Source organism: Cucurbitaria berberidis (assembly GCF_010015615.1).
Source record: "Cucurbitaria berberidis CBS 394.84 unplaced genomic scaffold K460scaffold_4, whole genome shotgun sequence".
Taxonomy (NCBI): domain Eukaryota; kingdom Fungi; phylum Ascomycota; class Dothideomycetes; order Pleosporales; family Cucurbitariaceae; genus Cucurbitaria; species Cucurbitaria berberidis.
In genome coordinates, this window is record NW_024468938.1 from 3,724,977 (window position 1) to 3,743,159 (window position 18,183).

Genomic DNA, 18,183 nt, shown 5'->3' on the forward strand with positions numbered 1-18,183 from the left:
ACACTATTAGGTGAGCGTGCATTATGACTTTGCTATAAGGGGTACTCGTTGATTTTTCTAACGACCGTCTCGACCTATCCTAGAAAACTCAATGTAATCAGAAACATCGCCGCACTGAAGTACCTTTACTAAACCAGCAATGGCTTAACTAGGACGTAGGCACTTTGTAAATCCTCTTGTTGAGTTCTTATGCGGGCCGGCACTACCTGCACTATATAACAATTATCAACTATCACGCGCAACAGTCGGGTACTTGATAGATGACATATTTATATGTTTCGGTTCATATATACAAGTAATGATTAAACACCTATATGCCAAAGCCCAACCGTTATATGCAAAGGAGTGTGAAGGAAACGCTAAAGCGAATATGTACAATATTGCAGACCAACTAGCCCAATCTCCTCTTTACATGACCACTTCATAAGCGCTCGCTTACGACCTCTCGGTGTAAGAGCAGTCAACAGGGGCATCCTCCTTGAGAGCCTTGGCAGCAAAACCAACACAGTTCTGGTTTCCACCGGGCCTCTCGTTGATGTTCAACCACACAGTGTAGCCGCCCTGGGGCGCATCAGGGCAAGCCAGGAAGCCGGTGTTCTGGCCGAAGACGAGGTTGGAGTTGTCGTCGATGGTGAAGCCAGTGCGCTCCGCGTTCTTGCCTGCGCCCTGCGCGCCAGTGGTGTACTGGACGACACCCTGACCCATGGCTGAGCGGTCGACGTACAGCTGCTGAGGAGGGCTTCGGGCGTTGAGGTAGAGTTCGCCGGATGCGAGGCGGAAGGAAGCGTAGTTTACAGGCTGGGAGCAGGATGCGTTTTGAGATGGGGTGTTGATGTAGACTGATATAAGTTAGTATGTTTTACATGCAGTGATTTCACCATCAGTACTTACGTGCACCGTTGGCAGCTTGGATGCTGGAGTAGTGGATGTCAGAGCCGGAGCGGATGGCCATGATGCGGAAGACACCGCCGTCTTTGATGTCATGCTCATTGGAGGTCTGGGCGACGGGAGAGGCGGACACAACGGCAGCGGCCGAAGCGGCAATGGCGGCGGTGGTGAACTTCATGTTGGTGGTTTGGTGGTTTTGGTGTTGAGGATTTGAGTGTGAGTATGGAAACGTTGGAAGAGGTGTCTTGATGGTAAGGTGATGAGTTTGGATTGTGATGATATTCTTCCACAGAGAACGAAGTCCAGCTCTTATATACACCTTTCGATCCTACCTCGTATCCCTTTCCCAACGCTACCTGACCCTCTCAGCCTGGTCGGCATAACGAGGCTGGTGGGCCTCGGCGGTGTGACTGTATGATACCATCCATCTATTCTGGACACGCTTGGAAATGAATGGACGTGCGCCATCCCCGAATTCCAACCCTGGCTTTGCGCGCCGGTTGTGGCGCGATCCACTCGAGTACGAGATGGCCCGAAAATTCCGACTGTGAATGACAGCGGAAGGCGATCTATTGCCGGATCAAAAAGGTACTTGCCACGACGAAGGACCGATTCAGCGTTTCAGCTTGGCGACCTAGCTGAGGCTGGCTACGGGATTACCAAATTAGGGGTTGGAATGTGCTGCCGGGGTGTTGCCGATATGCCCAAGAATAGATCACGCTATTGTCTTTCAAAGTGCAACGACAAAAAACATGGGGATGGACGACAGTTGCCGTCATATCTCGTGTTTTCTCCAGCAATTGGGTCACCTGCGCGCCCCTCTTGTACTCATCACCAGTCCAAAAACCTCAAGCCGCCAATGTGAGAAGAACAAAGATACCAGGAGTCCCAAAACATCGTCGCAGCAATATCACTAAACCTGCGAGGTACAACTTCATTAGCAGCTGAACATATCGGACAACCGCGCACATTGAACGAATGCGGCTGTCGTAGCTTCGCATAACCCTAATGTTTGGTCAAGGAGGCAAACCGGCGTATCCGCTCCACTCAATTAATTTTTGTGACGTACTTGTATAGGTAGCAATTAAAGTGGGAGCCGGCAAATGCCGACTGCTACCTCAGGTACACATTCACAGCACAAGCGCGCTTTGTTTGTTGTTGCTAAAGGGGGGCATATAACAAGCTGGGTGCAAATGCATGAAGAGTCCAGTTCTACTTACACTGCTGCAGTTGGACAAGATGAGTTGCGATGAAACATGTCTAGTTATTGGGGATAAATGCATAATATTCCACAGAAGTTGTCCGTTTAGTCAATTAAGTGTACAAGCTAGAAGTAGAGCTTCCTGCGCCATATCACTCTCATCGCTGCACTACTCATGTAAGCCCGACCTCGTTTTCAATGCATCACCCAAGTGAGGATATCTGCAAATGCAAGCCTGTCCACGCTGTACACATGCTGAATCTCGCCAGTCCCTTCCAGTGGTATCCAAACTCAATTACTCATCCAGATACCCAATCTTGCAAAATTGATTCAAACTCCGAACATCCAATTGCGCAGTAAGCAACGCACCAAGCAATGTTTCTTTCCTCGGCAATATGTCCGATTTAACCTTCCATGTACTTCTATTGAAGTCAAGAATCTCCATATCATCCTCATCCTCGTCGTTATCGTGATTAATTTGGCCATTGGTCTGTACGCCTTTGACCAACGACTCGCCACCCTTGCTCTTATCGCCTAATCTTTTCAGCGTACTCAGCGCGCGATGAACAATGAGTTGAAAGCCCTCTCGGTCATGGTCCATAGGTCTTTGGCCACGCTGGTTGGGCGGCGGAGGTGGGGGTTGGATAGCCGCGTCAGTACTAGAGAGACTCATTGCGAACTTGAGTAAGCTATGTGCCCAGCCATCTTGCGACTCCAGCCAGCTCCGACATATTCCACTTTCCGGTCCAGGGGCTAGGCTGGCGAGAATGTCTGCGGCAAGCATGCCCTGCATCAGATACGCTTTCCGTGACTCCGCAATACGCGCTTCGAACATGCGGACTTCTTTGGGTCGTGGTTCTTTCATTGCGTACATGCGATTTTCGATGTAGTTGCGATCGGGTACGACGGAGATGGCTAGGGCGAATGAGCGTGTTAGAAGGTCGTAAGCGGGTATTGAAGTTGCTTCATTGACGAAGATCTGCTTGTAGTACGTCCGGTTGGGGTCGTCGCGAGCAAGTAGTTTTGCTAAGCTGTCAACGGCGGATGGGAGATAACGATGGATCTGCGGGTTGAAGGGTGTGAATTTGACCGGTTCGCTAGGGCGAGGACAAGGGGCGAAAGCACACAGGAAATGAAGAACAGCATACGCGTCTTCGCGGGAGGGTAGTACAACCTTAGCGCTTGTGTTGGAGAAGAATGTGATCACGTCCTTCATGAAGTCGAAGGTGTTGATATGTGATCGTAGAAGCAGTACGCGGGTCCCAACAAGCCGTATGAAATTGGCGAGAAACTTGAGTACAGCAGGGCTAACGAGGGAGTCATGGTTGACCTCGAGGAAAGAAAGATTTCGGAAGATTGTGGTAATGGCAAGCAACCGGTCCGCAGTTCGGTCGAGGAGATACGCCTGTGTCCCAGCTTCTGGAAACTCTTGCAACGTTGCGGCCTCTGCGCGACAATGATGTAAGACGTCCTCATACGGCGTAAGATCCAGAATATCTGTAACCTCGGGATTGTCGTTCCCAAGAATATCCAATTGGTCTTCCGCAAACTCGACCAGTACATCCGTTAGGTCCTCGCAATGCGATAGATTGAACTGTACAGTGTTGTCGTACGTAATTCTTGTGAGTGTGTCTAACGCAAGTCTAGTCTCGGCATGAAGTCCCGATCGAAGACTCATTGTGAGAGCTCTGATATCGATAACGCCCATCTCTGGCAATAAAGGAACGTTCGGCTTGTAGTTGGTGATGGTGTCAATCATGTTCTTGAAGTTGTCTGAGTCAAAATCTAGACCGCCCCAGGTATCCTGCGTTCGATACGCGGGTTGGTATACTCTGGTGCCATCATCTTGTTCGATTACTGGTTTCCGCTTCTCAGGTTCCTCTACAGCAACTGCAGCTGGCTCCGAGGTGGCAGCGTTTTCCTCCTGTTTTAATGGTGATGATTGTGTCTGACTTGACTCCTGTCCTCGAGTGGGTGTTCCTTCCAACTGCCGGCTCAAACTCTTCCGGGCGTTTCCGTCAGGCTGAGGTGTGGTGCCGTTGACATTCGGAAGCGCAGCATTACTTTGTACCGGCGTCGACTGTAGTGGCTGCGTTGAAGGGTCGTATTGCTGTTGTGGCTGTTGTGCCGGCGGTACAGATTGCCGTTGATGTTGTTGCTGCTGTTGCTGCTGCTGCTGCTGTTGATGATGCTGCTGCTGCTTCATCGCTTCCTGAGATCGTTGCAATTGCTGAAGGTATTCTTGCTGTGCAGATACGTTGTTCTGTTGTCCCGGCACAGTTGGCCGTGTTGGTGACATCTGTTGACCCATCTGTCCCATGGGTCCCATCTGTCCTGGCTGCGGTACGGCTTTCATCTGTTGCTGTCTTTGCATAAAGGCATTCTCATAGATGCCCAAATTTGCTTCATATATAGCGCGCAACTCTTCAGGGGCGCCGGGGAATTGCTGCGTGTTTATGCTTATCATCTGCGCAATTCTTGACCAGGCTTGCGACTGCGTAACGTAGCGATGGCCCTTGTACCGCAATACTATTGCGTACAGGTTCTGGAGGTTGATGGGGCGACCGGCGCACGATGGCTGGGGATTGAACGGCCGACCATGCTGAGCCATCAGCGCACCAACGTTCTTGATGAACTGCTGGAACTGATGGTGAGGATTCTGTTGCTGTTGCTGTTGCTGCTGTTGCTGCTGCTGCTGCTGCTGTTGTTGCTGTTGCTGTTGCTGCTGCTGCGCTTGCATCATGTTCGGTTGCATGCCAAGATGTTGCATTGCGCCGGGCATCTGACCCGTCTGGTGTCGCTGTTGTGCAGCCATATTGCTTGCAGCCAGGTTTCCTAGCTGTTGCTGTTGTTGCGCTTGAGCTTGTAAACGCATGGCATATTGTCTTTGCGCCTCCTGCTGTCGACTCTGTAGATTCTGCGACAGTTGGACTGACTGGACCGGGAACTGCCCGCCAGAACTCGGCGGGAAGCCTTGATTCATGGGTGAACCTTGGAAACCCATGGGGGACATCTGCGGCGCATGGGGGTTTTGCGCGGGCGAGGCGGTCTGCATTCTCTGGGGCCCCAATTGACTAGGCGCAAAGTTCTGGTTTTGCATGGTGGGAGAGGGTGTGTGGGTGAAGGCCTGCTGCTGCTGGAAGCCAAACTGGGCTTGCTGCGACGGGGTTTGGGAGCGGGAAAGAGACAGGGCGGCGCCGGCGGAGTCGCGCTTTTGGGGTATCGACGACATTGGATAGGATCGCGTGCCATTCATCTGGGGGTTCACGATTGCGCTTGGGTCGATGAAGCTCGAAGGATCGTACATGCCATTCTGGGGCGATTGGAAGTCCATGATGCGCGGCTATCCCGAGGGTCTGTAGGCGACAGTCGAAAGCGTAGGAGCGCGTCGCGAGGGGGGTGACAGTAGGGCGATGGGCGTGCGCAAGTGCATTCAAACCACCTAAATAGCGACCCGTCAGCAAGCATGTTGATGTTTAGATGAACGCGACAAAAGTCGCCGTACTCGGACGAGGCGAGGCAGGCGTAGGATGGGCACGCAGTGGGAAGACGGAAAAGTGAGAGAAAGCATACCGCGCGACAGTAGACTCAGGCCAACGCTATCTGCTCATCAGGGCCGTACGGGAAATAGTCGGCTTGGGATGCGGTCGATAGCTTCACGTACCGCAGACGCGCTTTGCGGGCTATGGTTGATGTGAGCGGACAGCAGAGGGCAGATTCGCCTTAGTCAGCCAGCCTCTAAGCCTTTCCCGGCGTCACGAGACTGCCCCAGCAAGCGTCCTCGACGTCTACACAGCGCTGCAACACCTTGACAGCAGCCGACGACGACGACGACGACGACGTCAAAGCCAAAACAAAATAAGCCGCCCTTCCGAAAGCAGGCAACGTCACATAGGGACCCCAAAGACGCGTTCGCGCGTTGCGACAACCAGTCGAGTGGCTGCGTTGCCGGCATTCACAAGCCTAGCCTAACTCAATTCGAATTCTCCGGGTCATTTGGCCGTTGTGCCACGGAAACACACATGTCTCTCTCCACTTATTACATGACCTTGTTCCTGCAGACATGGCGCGTTTGTTATCTGGAGCTGGACCACAGAGTGGGCGAAGACCCAGACCGATCGACTACCGTCTCACCCACCCGAGCCTAACACACAAGCACCTCCTCTCTTTTGACACTTTATTACTCGTCTTGGGGATTCTTTGACATGGCAGCCTCTGTAGATTCGAGCGTGTTGAAAAGGCGCGACTAGTATGCCTGGGGCAGCCCCAAAGTCCTGTTCCGCCTCATTGATAGCCGACTTCGAAGGCTGTACAAGGGCTTGGGTCTATTCATTAGTATGTTGGCGAGCCCGACTCTGCAGGGTGCCAGAAACGGCTTGAACCCGGCCTGTTGTGTGAATTCAGTGCTGGTAATCTCAGTGCAGTCTGATTGGGCTCCCAAAAAGAGCTGTCGACCGTCTCAAGAGTGAATCCACCTATCTCGTCCTGTTCGCCAGGTGTGCTTCCCATTGCGGTGATCGTCGTTGCACGTGATATCGGAGCTTGGGCGTTTCGTATCCCGACGCCGCCTTCCATGAGCTTCGTCAACATTGCGACTGACAAGCAGCGCACCCACACCGTCCTCGACAGCCAGCCTCCAACCAACAACGACAGCATCCCACTGACTGCAGATCCCCTTCGCTTGCCTCTCACGAGCCTCTCAAGAAACCATCCGCCATGGCTGACGCCGCCGTCGAGAACCCGGCCAACACAGTCCCGCCGCATAAGAAGCAGCTCCCGTCATCGATACCAAACTTCGATACGCTAGAAGGCTTTTCGACAGAGGGGAGCGACGACTATTCCAACTTCAAGAAGCTTCAACGGCAATTAGAGTAGGTTGCCGTGCGCCCGTTTGCCTGAAGCAACGCGTGGCTAACCGTCACAGGTACATTCATCTCCAAGAAGAGTACATCAAAGATGAGCAGCGGAGTCTGAAGCGAGAACTGGTGAGGGCGCAAGAGGAAATCAAGCGGATTCAGAGTGTACCGCTGGTGATAGGGCAGTTCATGGAAGCCATCGACCAGAAGTACGTGCCACGCCCAAGACAGCGCTTCGTCGCAAGGCTAACAAGCGCAGCACGGGCATCGTACAGTCGTCAACTGGTTCAAACTACGTCGTCCGGATCCTCTCGACCCTCGATCGCGAACTCCTCAAGCCCTCGTCATCTGTCGCCCTCCACCGCCACTCAAATGCCCTCGTTGACATTCTGCCCCCGGAGGCCGACTCCTCCATTGCCATGCTCGGCCAGGACGAGAAGCCCGACGTCACATATGCCGACGTTGGAGGTCTAGACATGCAGAAGCAGGAGATACGAGAAGCCGTCGAGCTACCCCTCACACACTTTGACCTATACAAGCAGATTGGTATCGATCCCCCACGCGGTGTGCTGCTCTACGGACCCCCAGGTACGGGAAAGACCATGTTGGTCAAGGCCGTCGCGAACAGCACAACAGCGTCGTTTATTCGTGTAGTGGGCTCCGAGTTTGTGCAGAAGTATCTTGGTGAGGGCCCGCGTATGGTTCGCGATGTCTTCCGAATGGCGCGCGAGAACTCGCCGTCCATCATCTTCATCGATGAGATTGACGCGATTGCCACGAAACGTTTCGACGCGCAGACGGGTGCCGACAGAGAAGTGCAGCGTATCTTGCTCGAGCTGTTGAATCAGATGGACGGCTTCGACCAGACGTCGAATGTCAAGGTCATTATGGCGACGAACCGCGCGGATACCCTAGATCCCGCGCTCCTTCGACCGGGTCGGTTGGACAGGAAGATCGAGTTCCCATCACTCCGTGATCGTCGCGAGCGCCGCCTCATCTTCTCAACAATCGCGAGCAAGATGAGCTTGTCGCCGGAGGTTGACCTGGATAGCTTGATTGTGCGTAACGACCCGTTGTCGGGTGCTATTATTGCGGCGATCATGCAGGAGGCGGGTTTGAGGGCTGTGCGGAAGAACAGGTACAACATCATCCAGGCTGATCTGGAGGAGGCATACACAAGCCAAGTCAAGGGTGCTGCTGAGGCGGACAAGTTTGACTTTTATAAGTAAGCGAGTCGCCTACGGGGGCGGGGGGAGGGGAAATAGAAGGAGTGGCTTTGTACACTATGATAGACTTGGTCTCACGGGGCGCGTATAATGACCTGCGAGCCTTCATAATGCGTCAGATCCCCAATTCGCAGTGCAGTTTGATGGATGTCTACCTTGTAATACCTTTAAGTGACCAGTCAGTCAATCACGAAATGAAGACGCGAAAGTAAAAGTATGAATATATTCAAGTGATTCCATCTATCTACCCGATAATCGCCCTCACGCCTAGTCCAGTCCAATCCAGTCCAATCCAATTCATCGCACTCGCCATGTCCAAACACACTTCCTCGCTCACCACACACACAATAACGCTCTACTACAAAACCGCCATTATCGCCTAAAGCCCCCCTCTCTACAATCACCAATCGCTATCCTACAAGGAAGAGAAATAGGCGCACACGCTACATACACACAGAGACGAAAGAAGAAAATTCGAGGCTAATCTAAGTTTCCACCCACGATGTAAGCTAGAACGAAGAGAAAAGGGAGGAAGGTTGTTATTGCAGGACGTTCAGGCAATACACAGCTAGTGCTGAGAGGGAGAGAGGGAGAAGGCTACATGATAACGATGATTTGAGCAAAACCCCCAAAAAAAGAAAAGAAAAATTGGACAACAGATGGAAACAAAGGAGAAAATTGGAGTGAGCAGCATCAAACCCCGCATAAAGCGGTGGATATCTTTCTTGCTCATGGTATCATGCATTCGCAAACGCAGGGAAGAAAACATATGGAAACAAGCAAAGGCCCAAATGCATGTGCAAAAATGTAAAAAGAGCTCCGTGTATGACAATGAGAAGATAGGCGGACTACACAGAGTGCTCAATGTCGTGCACCTCCAATCTCCTGGCAGACGGGTATAGTTCAGTTGACGTGCAGCGTAGTCTCCAGTGGGGTACGCGGCAACTCCTTATTCCGCGCCGGACTTCTCCCCCTCCTCTCCTTTGGTGGCGTCGGCGGTCCAGAGTCTCTATTGTTGTTCATATAGGTGTCGTCTTTCGGGGGTGTGGGCGGTCGTCCCTCACTACTTGCTGTCCCTGAGTCCTTTGGAGGCGTAGGTGGCGGACGGCCATGCGATTGGTCTCTTTCCCCGGACCTCGACCTCCATCTTGAGCTCGAGTTGAGTTGTGGAGGACCGAGGTGAGTTTCTTTCAATGGTGGTGGTAGTGGAAAGTTCAGGGTTTCATTGCCGTTGGCCGTATCGTCGGATGCACTGCGGTTACTTCGCCCACCTACGCTTGACGATTCACCGGCCTCTTCGACGACGGGGAGAGTAGTTCCTATTTCCCCTCGCTCAGCAGACGGACTCCTTACGGCCCTCATCTCACGGTTTGGTACATCTTCCTCGCTGCGTCCACGCTGTCTCGAGCGCTCAGCTTGATGCTCCGCCTTCTCCATGACTTTGTCGGTGGACGACCGCGACACCGTGTTGATGTTGTGAGTCGAATCACGGATGGGGTTTGCGGCTTCTTCGCGCTTTTCACGGTCCGCTGCTTCACGAGTCTTGGTTACGCCGCTGATGAACTTTACGAAGCGGTCACCGTAGCGCTCGGGAGGGATGGCAGAGATTTGCGACTCGGTGTTTGCGAGCCCTTTGAAGAAATGCTCCATGCGTTTAACGATGGAGTACTAGTAAAAGTTAGCTAACTCGTACTTTCAAGACTAGGCGTCGCGAAAGGCTTACGTGTGTGAGACAATCGATGATGCCCAGGTAGTAGATTTCCTCCCCAGGGGCATCGTCCTCGTGTGTAGCTCGGAAGCCACCATCCTCGGAGTAGAAGTAAAGGTTCCTCTTAGCATCTTGTAGCTCATCCGGCATCTTGCTTAACGTCTGCTCCATGGGCACCGGCTTCTGTGTCTTGACCATTTGTCTCAACTCCCTGGCCTTTCGTGCGCTCTCTAGCTTCGAAGGCGTCCGCATGAGCTGGTTAGGCTGTGGATCCGGTGCTTCCTCACCTCCTGGTGAGAAAACTTTCAATGTCTTGTCGCGTAAGTTTTCTTCGTTGCCCTTCTCCAAATCGTGGATACCAATGAGAAGCGAGTAATCCATGATGTGGAGTTTTTGTAGAAGTTTCACGTCCTTTTCCATCTGCTCAATGAACATGTTCTTTTTGGTCGGCCCAAACTCGAGGTGCAGATTTCTTCGCAACCAATTGAGGTCTTTGAGGGTTGCGCGTGGGTTCGCGGCCAACTCCTCTTCCTTGAAGTCTCGTCCAATAGTCGATCCCTTCAAATCAAATGTAGTGTGAATGTCTCGATGTGGGGGAAATAGGTTGTTCATGACAACGAAATGGATTTTGCGTCCATAGGGTATCTTTACGCGATGTAGGCCGTAGAACTGGGAAAGAAGCGTGTTGGGGTTCTCTTGTACGTGGTTGTAATAGTCCTTTAATATCTTCCGAAGGAACTTGTGTTCAGCGTGATGGATCGTTTTGATGATGTATTTGTAGTCTCGGGAGAAATAGAAGAAGCTGCCACTCTTGCCGGGTGAGCCGAGCTCGGAAAGAATGTACTTGCTCGTTAGTGATACGAGGTAGTCGGCTGGGTCTAGCTTGAAGGTGGAGCGTAAATGGCGGAAGACCCATGGCGCATAGTCTTTGAACTTGAAATCATACTTGGCAGAAGGCGTAAGCTCGTTGCCAGTTATGTCAAACGAAAACTTGTGCTTCGCATCGAAGTCGGCGTCGGTGAGCTCTCGGTCCATCTTGGCGTTCGTTCTCGACACGGTGAATCGAATCCCTGTTAGCATGTTGTAGGCTGTTACCCAATTGACATGGTTCTGGTCCACCTTGGTTCCCACTACTACGCGGTCATCGTCGTCGTCGTCCTCTTTCCTCTTCCTCTTACTGGCCCGCTTCTGTCGGATGTGCTCTGCCCATCGCGCCGCATCGTCGTCTTGCGGTACCTCATCCAGGTGCATATCCGAGTTTACAGACCGCGTGGTTCTCCGCACCAGAGACATGGAGCCTCTCCGGCGTTGCGGCGTGCTGGGCGAGAATCTGCCACTTGCGCTGACGACGTCGTCGGTGTTATTCTGCTGTTCGCGAGTGCGGGAAGTAGCGAGCTTGGGCACCTCCAGCGTGTGACGCTGCTGCAAACGATGGGGATGCTGTGATGGGGCAGGACTAGTGTGGTTGAAGGCAGCTGGAGAGGAGACGCGGTACGGTTGGGTGGGTACTTGTAGGTTTGCAGCCGTCTCGCCTGTCTCAGGCTGTGGTAGCGAGGGCGGGGGCGAGGTTGGATGGGGGATGAAGTCTTTGCGGGCTTCTTTGGTGCCATCAGACGAGTTGAGTTGCCCTAGCTGCACCCTGGTTGTGCCACCGAACAGGTCTTTGGTCTCGCTGCTGTATACCGAGGCGAAGTAGCCGTCGTCTCTCCTAGGCGTCTCGTTCGAGTTCCCGCGGCTATTTGGTGACTTGCTGAGGCTCTCGGAGTCGCCGTAGTCTCCTCTACCGCGCGCTGAGGGGCCCTCTTCATGTGACAAACGCTTCTCCATGCTAGACGGCTTGGTAGGGCGGCCGTTGGGCACAGATTGCATCGAGGTCCCATTGGGCAACTTGACGTTCATCTTGGTGGTGTTGCCATTGGGAAGTGGGCCCTCCCTGTTGTCCCTTGTTGCTGGCGATCTGTCTGAAGGGGAGCGCGCGGAGGTAGTGGATGCTGATTGTCCGAATGCGAAGGAGGCGAGGTCATTGTTGTCTGAAGCATACGAGGGCATCATCCGAGACTCATGGATGGTTACGCTCATCAAAGAGGCAGCCTTCCCCGAGAGCTGCGGAGGAGGGGTGGAGGAAGCGTGAGAAGCCAGTGTTGGGAGGTTGTGGCTGATTAACGCGGGAGCAGAAGACAAAGTACCGAGGCGAGGCGAGGCAGCGGACGAAGAGGACGGCTGAGAGCAACTCGGGCGGGCGGGCGTAGGGGTGGTAATGCAGTGCAGTTGGGGTCGCAAGAATGGGAGTGTGATATGCTCGCGGAGATGGAGCGCAGACGATGCTCAAAAGTCCCAAGACTTGGAATCCTCGTCAGCGCGGGTATCCGGTGCAACACGCTTGGCGCCTGGTCTGTGCCGATTATTGCATGCGCAGAGAGTAACAGAAAACAAGTTGGGCAGCCCTGATCTTCATTCAAAAGGGGACGATTGCAGTGCAGCTGGCGCCGTTAGCACATTTATCGCGCTTTTTTTTATTAATTCCCCAGCGTGTGGTCAGCGTCTCACAGCCACTGCAGCAAGGCGACTCATCGACGTGCTTGTTCCCAGGGGAACTACTCGGGCGCCATCACAGCAGGAAATTGGATCAGCTGGATTAGGAACAGACGGCAGCCGCCCGTCAGGATTCCATGGAGAATTCCAGAAGCCGCCTCCATTCAGGCGTTATGCTGTGGTGGCTGCCCCGGCTCTCTGTTCCTAAAAACAATTCGTCCCTCCATCCTCATCCTCCCCAGGCGGCCAGGCCTATAGCCAAAACAGGAGAGCATACACTAACTACAGGCACACCTTGTCCGACTACGCTTATTACCCTGCCTGCCCTGCCACAAACGTCGCTCGGAGCACCGGGCATGAAGGGAGCCGCTGGGCTGGCAATTCATCTTAGTCCGACACGACGCCTGCGCTAACGCGTCATCTGTCGACCTGCGCCACATTCTCTGCATACGGGTTCCACGCTCTATCGTACGACGACGACGCTAATCATTGTATACATGCGAGCTGTATTGCTCGTCAATAGGGAATAGGCGGTCTGAGATAGCGACTCCACGACAAACTTCAAGTCCCCGCATGTCGGCACGCCGTTTCCCGTGCATAGGCCCTGCTTGACTCTTGGGAAATACGTCCTTTCTTCCCGGGCTACCGGCCATGTTTCGCTCCTCTCTCATAATAGCCAAGTAATATATACACAGTACCTACTTCTGGCTCTCTAAACACTCTCGCCCTCGACCACACATCCCCCCATCCCGTACCTCTGCTGTGATGAGAAACTAACGTATGCTCGCTCACAAGCTCGATTTGGAAAATTTGGCTGTCCGTCGGATCAAGTGGTTCAAAGCTTGATCAGGCACAGCGGGTACCCTGTGTGTGTGGTCCGATCTTCATTTCCCCATGGACGTCGGGGGCGGTAACAGACCAGACCATCCCATCTCATCTCATCTCACCCTCGTTCAATTCGGTGCTGTTCACCTGAAGCTAGGCTAACCACCACTGTCTTCATAGTATTCTTGCTTTTACTGCCATGTCCTTGTTGCAGCATTTCCTTGACCTCGTCGACGGCGTGCTGCCCGATGCGAGTTTGCATCACCGCCCATCCACGGTTGTCTTTTTCCGCGTCGTGGGCAGAGATCCACGCTTTAGCATACAGGTTGTAGGCGATCTCTAGGCCTCCAGGCGATCCAGCAGATATGTTTCCGCCAAGCCACCAAGGGTTTTCGACGCAGTCGAAGGAATGTAGCAACGCGGTCAAGGGGAGAGCTGCCTCGGACACAAGATGCGAGGTTGCGTATGGACGAATGATGTCGTACGAAACGCCATGTGGCGAGTAAATCACGGACAGGGTCTTTTCGCGGTCGTTATAGGGGGCAGGCACAATGGTGCGAGGGGAAGAGGCTATCGTCATGGGTGATCCTGGAGATGCGGGCGGGCTCATGGGCAGGTCGAGATAATGTGCCGAGTTTCCCAACGAGAGCACCGTGCATGGAGGGCGGTAGGTGATGCCAATCGCATGGTGTACTCCAGCAATGTCTCGTTTTGCGGGCATCCATGTCACTGTGACTTGACCGCATGATCCTCGTGGCGTTGGTGGTGGCAGTACGATGCGATAGATGGACTGTGCATCTCCCTCTACGTACTTTGGCAAAGCGTGTACCAGTTCAGGGCGGAAGTGCTTCCATGACCGAATCTTCTTGGCTGCAGGCGGTATGGCGAGGATGGTCGACTCGCAGTCTGGTGGCAATTGGCGGAGAGTTTCCTCGTGGCAGTGATCTGGCTTGTGTTGGGAGATGAGGATCAGGTCTGGTTCATGGTCGAGCTCCTTGAGATGGGAAATGCATGGTTGTGCTTTCTGCTCCGAGATGGAGAAGATGGAATTCAGGATGATTGACGGGCCGACCAACCATGGATCGAGCAGAATGGTGAAGGAGCCCGGGAAGAGGCCGGGGGAAGAGAGTGGGGCGACGGGAGGGCTGAAGACGAGGAGGAAGCTCGTGTCACCGTTCAGCGACTTGACGGACAGAGACATGTCGACTTGCACGCAAAGCGTACGGCGTCGACAATGTAGAAGGCATGAGGAAGAGAAGAGAGGAGAGGAGAGCAGGCTTGGGCTTGGGCTTGGGGATAACCTTGGAAGCAGAGGCAGAACGTCAGCCTGCAACGGTGTGGACGTTGGACGACGCCACACACGGGAAGAGCAGCAGGTCTACGCGAGAACGGCAGCGGCAGACGAGGGAGGAAGTCGCAGACGAAAGAGGAAGTCGCAGACGAGAGAGGAAGTCGCAGACGAGGACGGGTGGTGGTGTGTGTCGATAAGAATAGAACAGCATCAATGTCTCTCTCCAATTCCCAACAAACAATTTCTTTCTTCATTCTGGCAACTGCTTGATCAAAACATTCTCCATGGCCGCTGCGCTGACTTCTGTTCGCTTTCTATTTGCTTCCCTGGTCGCCTCTTTCGTCGCTCTGTTGTCGCGGACTCTCGGCCGGCTGGCTGTAGCTAAACACACCCATCCGTCACCAGCACTACCGGGTCCCACATGTGCGCTCACTCAATCAAGGGAACAGGAAACCCGGCGCCGCCAATGTCGCCGGCTATGGCGGTCGCGGATTGGAGCGAGCAGCGAGAGGCGTGGAGGGTGGAATGTGTAATGCACGGCCAGTCATATGCCTGACCCGGTTTTTGTCCAGGAACAGCTGAGTGGGAGCTTGGGAGAGCTTTGCAGCACCTGGGGCTCCGAGCTATCCAACGCAAACGAATGCACAGTCAATGCTTCTGCTTTCCAGTAAAAGTGCATGCAGTTCCCAGCCTGTCTGCTCTGCTGCTGCTGCTGCATAATCCATAGCCAATTTGGCCTTTTTGTCAGAAGTTTCGGCCGGCACAATCAAACAGACGTCAAAGGGCAGTCAGTCAACCCCGCGCTACCTCTAACCACCACACCTTACACCCCTCACCACGCTTCCGCCGCCCACGACAGAAACCCTCTTCCAAGCTCCAGCTTGGCCCCAAACCGCATGAAATCTACTCGTCCAAACGTCCCAACCTCGCCTGCAGCTCGCTGATAGCTTCTCGTGCCTGTGCCTACCCTCCTGCAGCTTCCCTCCAGCTACCCGCCTCCCATTGCTCCGCCCGCACCTCGCACGGCCCGACGAGGATAGGATTAAATGCTGGCCATGCCGCCCTCGCGCGCGCCGTTAACTGGGACCTTCTCCGTCTCGGACGAGAATCATGTCGTCGTCTGCCCCCTTCGCAACCACGATGCCTCGGCGTGCCGGAAGCGCTGCACTGGTGTAAGTAGTCGTGACGCCTCTGGAGCTGCAAGGCGCAAGCTTCATCACTCCACCGGGCAGAGCTTGCTAACACAACATGTGCAGGAGAAGAGGTTTAGATCTATGCAGGAGCACATCCGCCGTGCAGTACGTCTCCCACACCACATAGGAAGCATGTGAGACGCATACTGATTCTCTGCTCCAGCATCCGGAATACTACATAGCCAAGTTGCCGGTACGTAGCGTCCATGTACCCTCAAAGCGAAGCCTGCGCTGACCTCGTCCCTATACTTGCAGGCGACAGAAGAGTCATTCACCTTGATGGTCAATACTCCGCCACAAGAGCGCCCTCCTCCACCTCCACTCGCGACGAGCTCGGCAAACGCACAAGGTTGGTCGCCACCCCCCTCGGCAGCGGCATTCGCTCACAATGGCAAAGGGTACGGAGGCGAGGAGCTCAATGCCTTCTTCGAGGGCGACTACAGCCTGAATGGTCCTCGCACATCCGACGAACTACGAAGACCTAGCTTGCTGCCAGCTGCTACCGCTGCCGCGGCTCTCGCATCGTTACACAACCACCGCGCCGAATATGACTGGGATTCAGATCCGGTACGGAGCCATATAGCAGCTAACCCGCATGATGCCTCGCTAACAACGGCTGTGATCAGGATGCGCCGTCGGAGCCAGAGTCGAAGAGCTACAGACCCCGCGCACGATTCGCCCCTACCCCCATCGAACAGCATGTATCGACCGAAGAACCCTACTACACATCTACGTCGATACACCGCGAACTGCTACCGTCGTCGCTCGCGCAATCGCCCCCCGGACGCTCCTCCACGCTGCCACCAGGTCGCTCTGTAAAGCCAAACAGACCCCGCAAATCGTCAGTAGGGCAGAATGCTCGCAAGGGAAAGCACGAGCGGCAGAAATCAAAGGACCATAACCGTAGAATGAGCTATGATAGGAAAGCATTCTCTGCCGAGCCGGCAACCGCTGCAGCCATCATGGGCAAGCGATGGGAAGACCTAATCGATGCCGCAGCTTCAGCAACCGAGGAAGATAGTCGAGACCTCACTCCGGTCAGTGCAACGTTCCATTGCACCTTCTTGAACTAATCGTGACAGGTTCCGCAATCACCCCACCAATCCCCGCATATGATGAACAGCCGGACGTCTCTCCCGCCCTTTTTTGCTTCACAACTCCAGTCGTACACTGCGTCGCCGCTGCAAAACACCTTGACACCTCCGCCGCCGGACATGTCCGAGCTACAGCCCTTTCCCTCGGTTGAATCTTCCATCGAGTCGGCAGTGTCTGGCCAAAACTTCCACATGCCTACCCACGGCCTCTCGGACTCGTCTCCGACGTTTCCATTTCCCGTGCAAATCTACTGCGCCGCTTGTCGAAAGCTATCCATTCTCAGAGACAGCTATGCTTGCACCGAGTGTGTCTGCGGATTATGTCAGGACTGCGTGGATGTTTTGATCAGCGAACACACTCGAGGCAGAACACCGAGATGCCCCCGGTGTAATGCCATTGGCGGCAAGTTCAAGCCTTTTCAGCTAGACATCAGATGATTCAGCTTTTGTTTCCTTTTCGTCTCGGATTATTCAATCTTTTCATCATTACCAGGCGTTGTCCACCACGATCTCTTTCTAGGCTTTGTGCCTTGTTTCCAGTCATTCGTAGACGTCGCCAGCACTGCAGGCCAGATGGCGTTCTTGTTGTTTCGCGTGGGATATTGCATAGACTTTGAACAAAATCTGGGATGGCGTTTGGTTTCAAGCTGTGTCGAAAATACCCCGCTTGGGTATAGGCACCTTCTGAGTCGAGGTTGTGCATGGAGATGGATCATGTAGATGTTGCTTGTCGAATGCCACACATTTTGAGATGTGGCGCATCGCTTTACAGTCTAAACATAAAACGTCTTCGATCAGCACTTGACACAGCTTCGCCGACTCACAGCCTGTGGTTGTGATTGTCTACATTGGGGACAAGATGCGGTGAGTCAGGCGTGGTTTGGCGTCGAGGTTAGTGTCTGACTCGACTCGGGGTTCGTGGGTGCAAGCTCTGATGTTGCCTCATTACTACTCTACCTGCAACGGTGGACTACTCGAACAAAACAACTTCGTATCATCGAGTCGAGACACGCAAAGGCCAAAGTGCCGAACAGCCCGACGTTTACGAGGTGCAATTTTAAAGGGTCTCGTTTGCTGTGGATGCACTTCGGCACATGAAGGTCTCGGTCCCAGATTACCAACGGGTTTTTTTCTATTCTTGAAACGAAAGGGGGCCGCGGAGCAGCTAGTCGCTTCGTATCGTCGTGAACCACCACCATCGTCGATTGCGAGAAGAGGATACTTTTTCTTCCGGGGCGACGGCGGGCCTACGGTCAGAAGAAGAAAAATTGAATTCTGAACGCGGGAAACGTTTTGGGGTTTTCGTGGGTAGTGTGACTCGCGCCAGACATCTCATGACCTCCCTCCCCCCTTTCCACGTTGCGACACC

The 18,183-nt window shown here is 53.8% G+C and overlaps 8 protein-coding genes across 8 annotated transcripts; 4 read left to right on the forward strand and 4 right to left on the reverse strand.

Moving 5' to 3' along the window:
- Nucleotides 1-251: 251 nt before the first annotated feature.
- Nucleotides 252-1,442, reverse strand: K460DRAFT_317168 (uncharacterized protein). The gene is made up of 2 exons (XM_040930349.1): nucleotides 892-1,442; nucleotides 252-839 (listed from the first exon to the last, which is right to left on the reverse strand). The coding sequence occupies exons 1-2, from the start codon at nucleotides 1,064-1,066 to the stop codon at nucleotides 436-438; spliced, it is 579 nt and encodes a 192-aa protein (XP_040786613.1). The 5' UTR covers nucleotides 1,067-1,442; the 3' UTR covers nucleotides 252-435.
- Nucleotides 1,443-2,148: 706 nt separating this feature from the next.
- Nucleotides 2,149-5,836, reverse strand: K460DRAFT_317171 (uncharacterized protein). Its single transcript, XM_040930350.1, has 2 exons — nucleotides 5,663-5,836; nucleotides 2,149-5,531 (listed from the first exon to the last, which is right to left on the reverse strand). Exon 2 carries the CDS (start codon nucleotides 5,421-5,423, stop codon nucleotides 2,385-2,387), a length of 3,039 nt encoding a protein of 1,012 aa, XP_040786614.1. The 5' UTR covers nucleotides 5,424-5,531; nucleotides 5,663-5,836; the 3' UTR covers nucleotides 2,149-2,384.
- A 969-nt stretch (nucleotides 5,837-6,805) lies between these two features.
- K460DRAFT_287789 (26S protease regulatory subunit 6B) lies at nucleotides 6,806-8,174 on the forward strand (the record flags this gene model as incomplete). Its single annotated transcript, XM_040928998.1, has 3 exons — nucleotides 6,806-6,960; nucleotides 7,014-7,154; nucleotides 7,205-8,174. 3 exons carry the CDS (start codon nucleotides 6,806-6,808, stop codon nucleotides 8,172-8,174), a joined length of 1,266 nt encoding a protein of 421 aa, XP_040786615.1.
- A 450-nt stretch (nucleotides 8,175-8,624) lies between these two features.
- Nucleotides 8,625-12,047, reverse strand: K460DRAFT_156592 (SAICAR synthase-like protein). Its single transcript, XM_040926850.1, has 2 exons — nucleotides 9,895-12,047; nucleotides 8,625-9,839 (listed from the first exon to the last, which is right to left on the reverse strand). The coding sequence occupies exons 1-2, from the start codon at nucleotides 11,956-11,958 to the stop codon at nucleotides 9,075-9,077; spliced, it is 2,829 nt and encodes a 942-aa protein (XP_040786616.1). The 5' UTR covers nucleotides 11,959-12,047; the 3' UTR covers nucleotides 8,625-9,074.
- Nucleotides 12,048-12,986, forward strand: K460DRAFT_156591 (uncharacterized protein). Its single transcript, XM_040926849.1, has one exon. It carries the CDS (start codon nucleotides 12,137-12,139, stop codon nucleotides 12,617-12,619), a length of 483 nt encoding a protein of 160 aa, XP_040786617.1. The 5' UTR covers nucleotides 12,048-12,136; the 3' UTR covers nucleotides 12,620-12,986.
- A 368-nt stretch (nucleotides 12,987-13,354) lies between these two features.
- On the reverse strand, nucleotides 13,355-14,437 carry K460DRAFT_288853 (uncharacterized protein; the record flags this gene model as incomplete). Its single annotated transcript, XM_040929084.1, has 1 exon — nucleotides 13,355-14,437. One exon carries the CDS (start codon nucleotides 14,435-14,437, stop codon nucleotides 13,355-13,357), a length of 1,083 nt encoding a protein of 360 aa, XP_040786618.1.
- Nucleotides 14,438-15,040: 603 nt separating this feature from the next.
- Nucleotides 15,041-15,490, forward strand: K460DRAFT_368918 (uncharacterized protein). The gene has a single exon (XM_040933868.1). It carries the CDS (start codon nucleotides 15,205-15,207, stop codon nucleotides 15,469-15,471), a length of 267 nt encoding a protein of 88 aa, XP_040786619.1. The 5' UTR covers nucleotides 15,041-15,204; the 3' UTR covers nucleotides 15,472-15,490.
- Nucleotides 15,491-15,582: 92 nt separating this feature from the next.
- Nucleotides 15,583-17,252, forward strand: K460DRAFT_288031 (uncharacterized protein; the record flags this gene model as incomplete). Its single annotated transcript, XM_040929012.1, has 6 exons — nucleotides 15,583-15,699; nucleotides 15,784-15,825; nucleotides 15,884-15,913; nucleotides 15,976-16,287; nucleotides 16,347-16,757; nucleotides 16,803-17,252. 6 exons carry the CDS (start codon nucleotides 15,583-15,585, stop codon nucleotides 17,250-17,252), a joined length of 1,362 nt encoding a protein of 453 aa, XP_040786620.1.
- Nucleotides 17,253-18,183: the final 931 nt, after the last annotated feature.

Excerpts from the sequence above, each read along its gene's own strand:
- K460DRAFT_317168 (XM_040930349.1), bottom strand. The coding sequence starts at position 1,066 with ATGAAGTTCACCACCGCCGCCATTGCCGCTTCGGCCGCTGCCGTTGTG. Across the intron at positions 840-891 it reads CCAAGCTGCCAACGGTGCAC|TCTACATCAACACCCCATCT; the intron begins GTAAGTACTGAT and ends AACTTATATCAG.
- K460DRAFT_317171 (XM_040930350.1), bottom strand. The coding sequence starts at position 5,423 with ATGGACTTCCAATCGCCCCAGAATGGCATGTACGATCCTTCGAGCTTC.
- K460DRAFT_156592 (XM_040926850.1), bottom strand. The coding sequence starts at position 11,958 with ATGAGCGTAACCATCCATGAGTCTCGGATGATGCCCTCGTATGCTTCA. Across the intron at positions 9,840-9,894 it reads TCATCGATTGTCTCACACAC|TACTCCATCGTTAAACGCAT; the intron begins GTAAGCCTTTCG and ends AACTTTTACTAG.
- K460DRAFT_156591 (XM_040926849.1), top strand. The coding sequence starts at position 12,137 with ATGCAGTGCAGTTGGGGTCGCAAGAATGGGAGTGTGATATGCTCGCGG.
- K460DRAFT_368918 (XM_040933868.1), top strand. The coding sequence starts at position 15,205 with ATGCAGTTCCCAGCCTGTCTGCTCTGCTGCTGCTGCTGCATAATCCAT.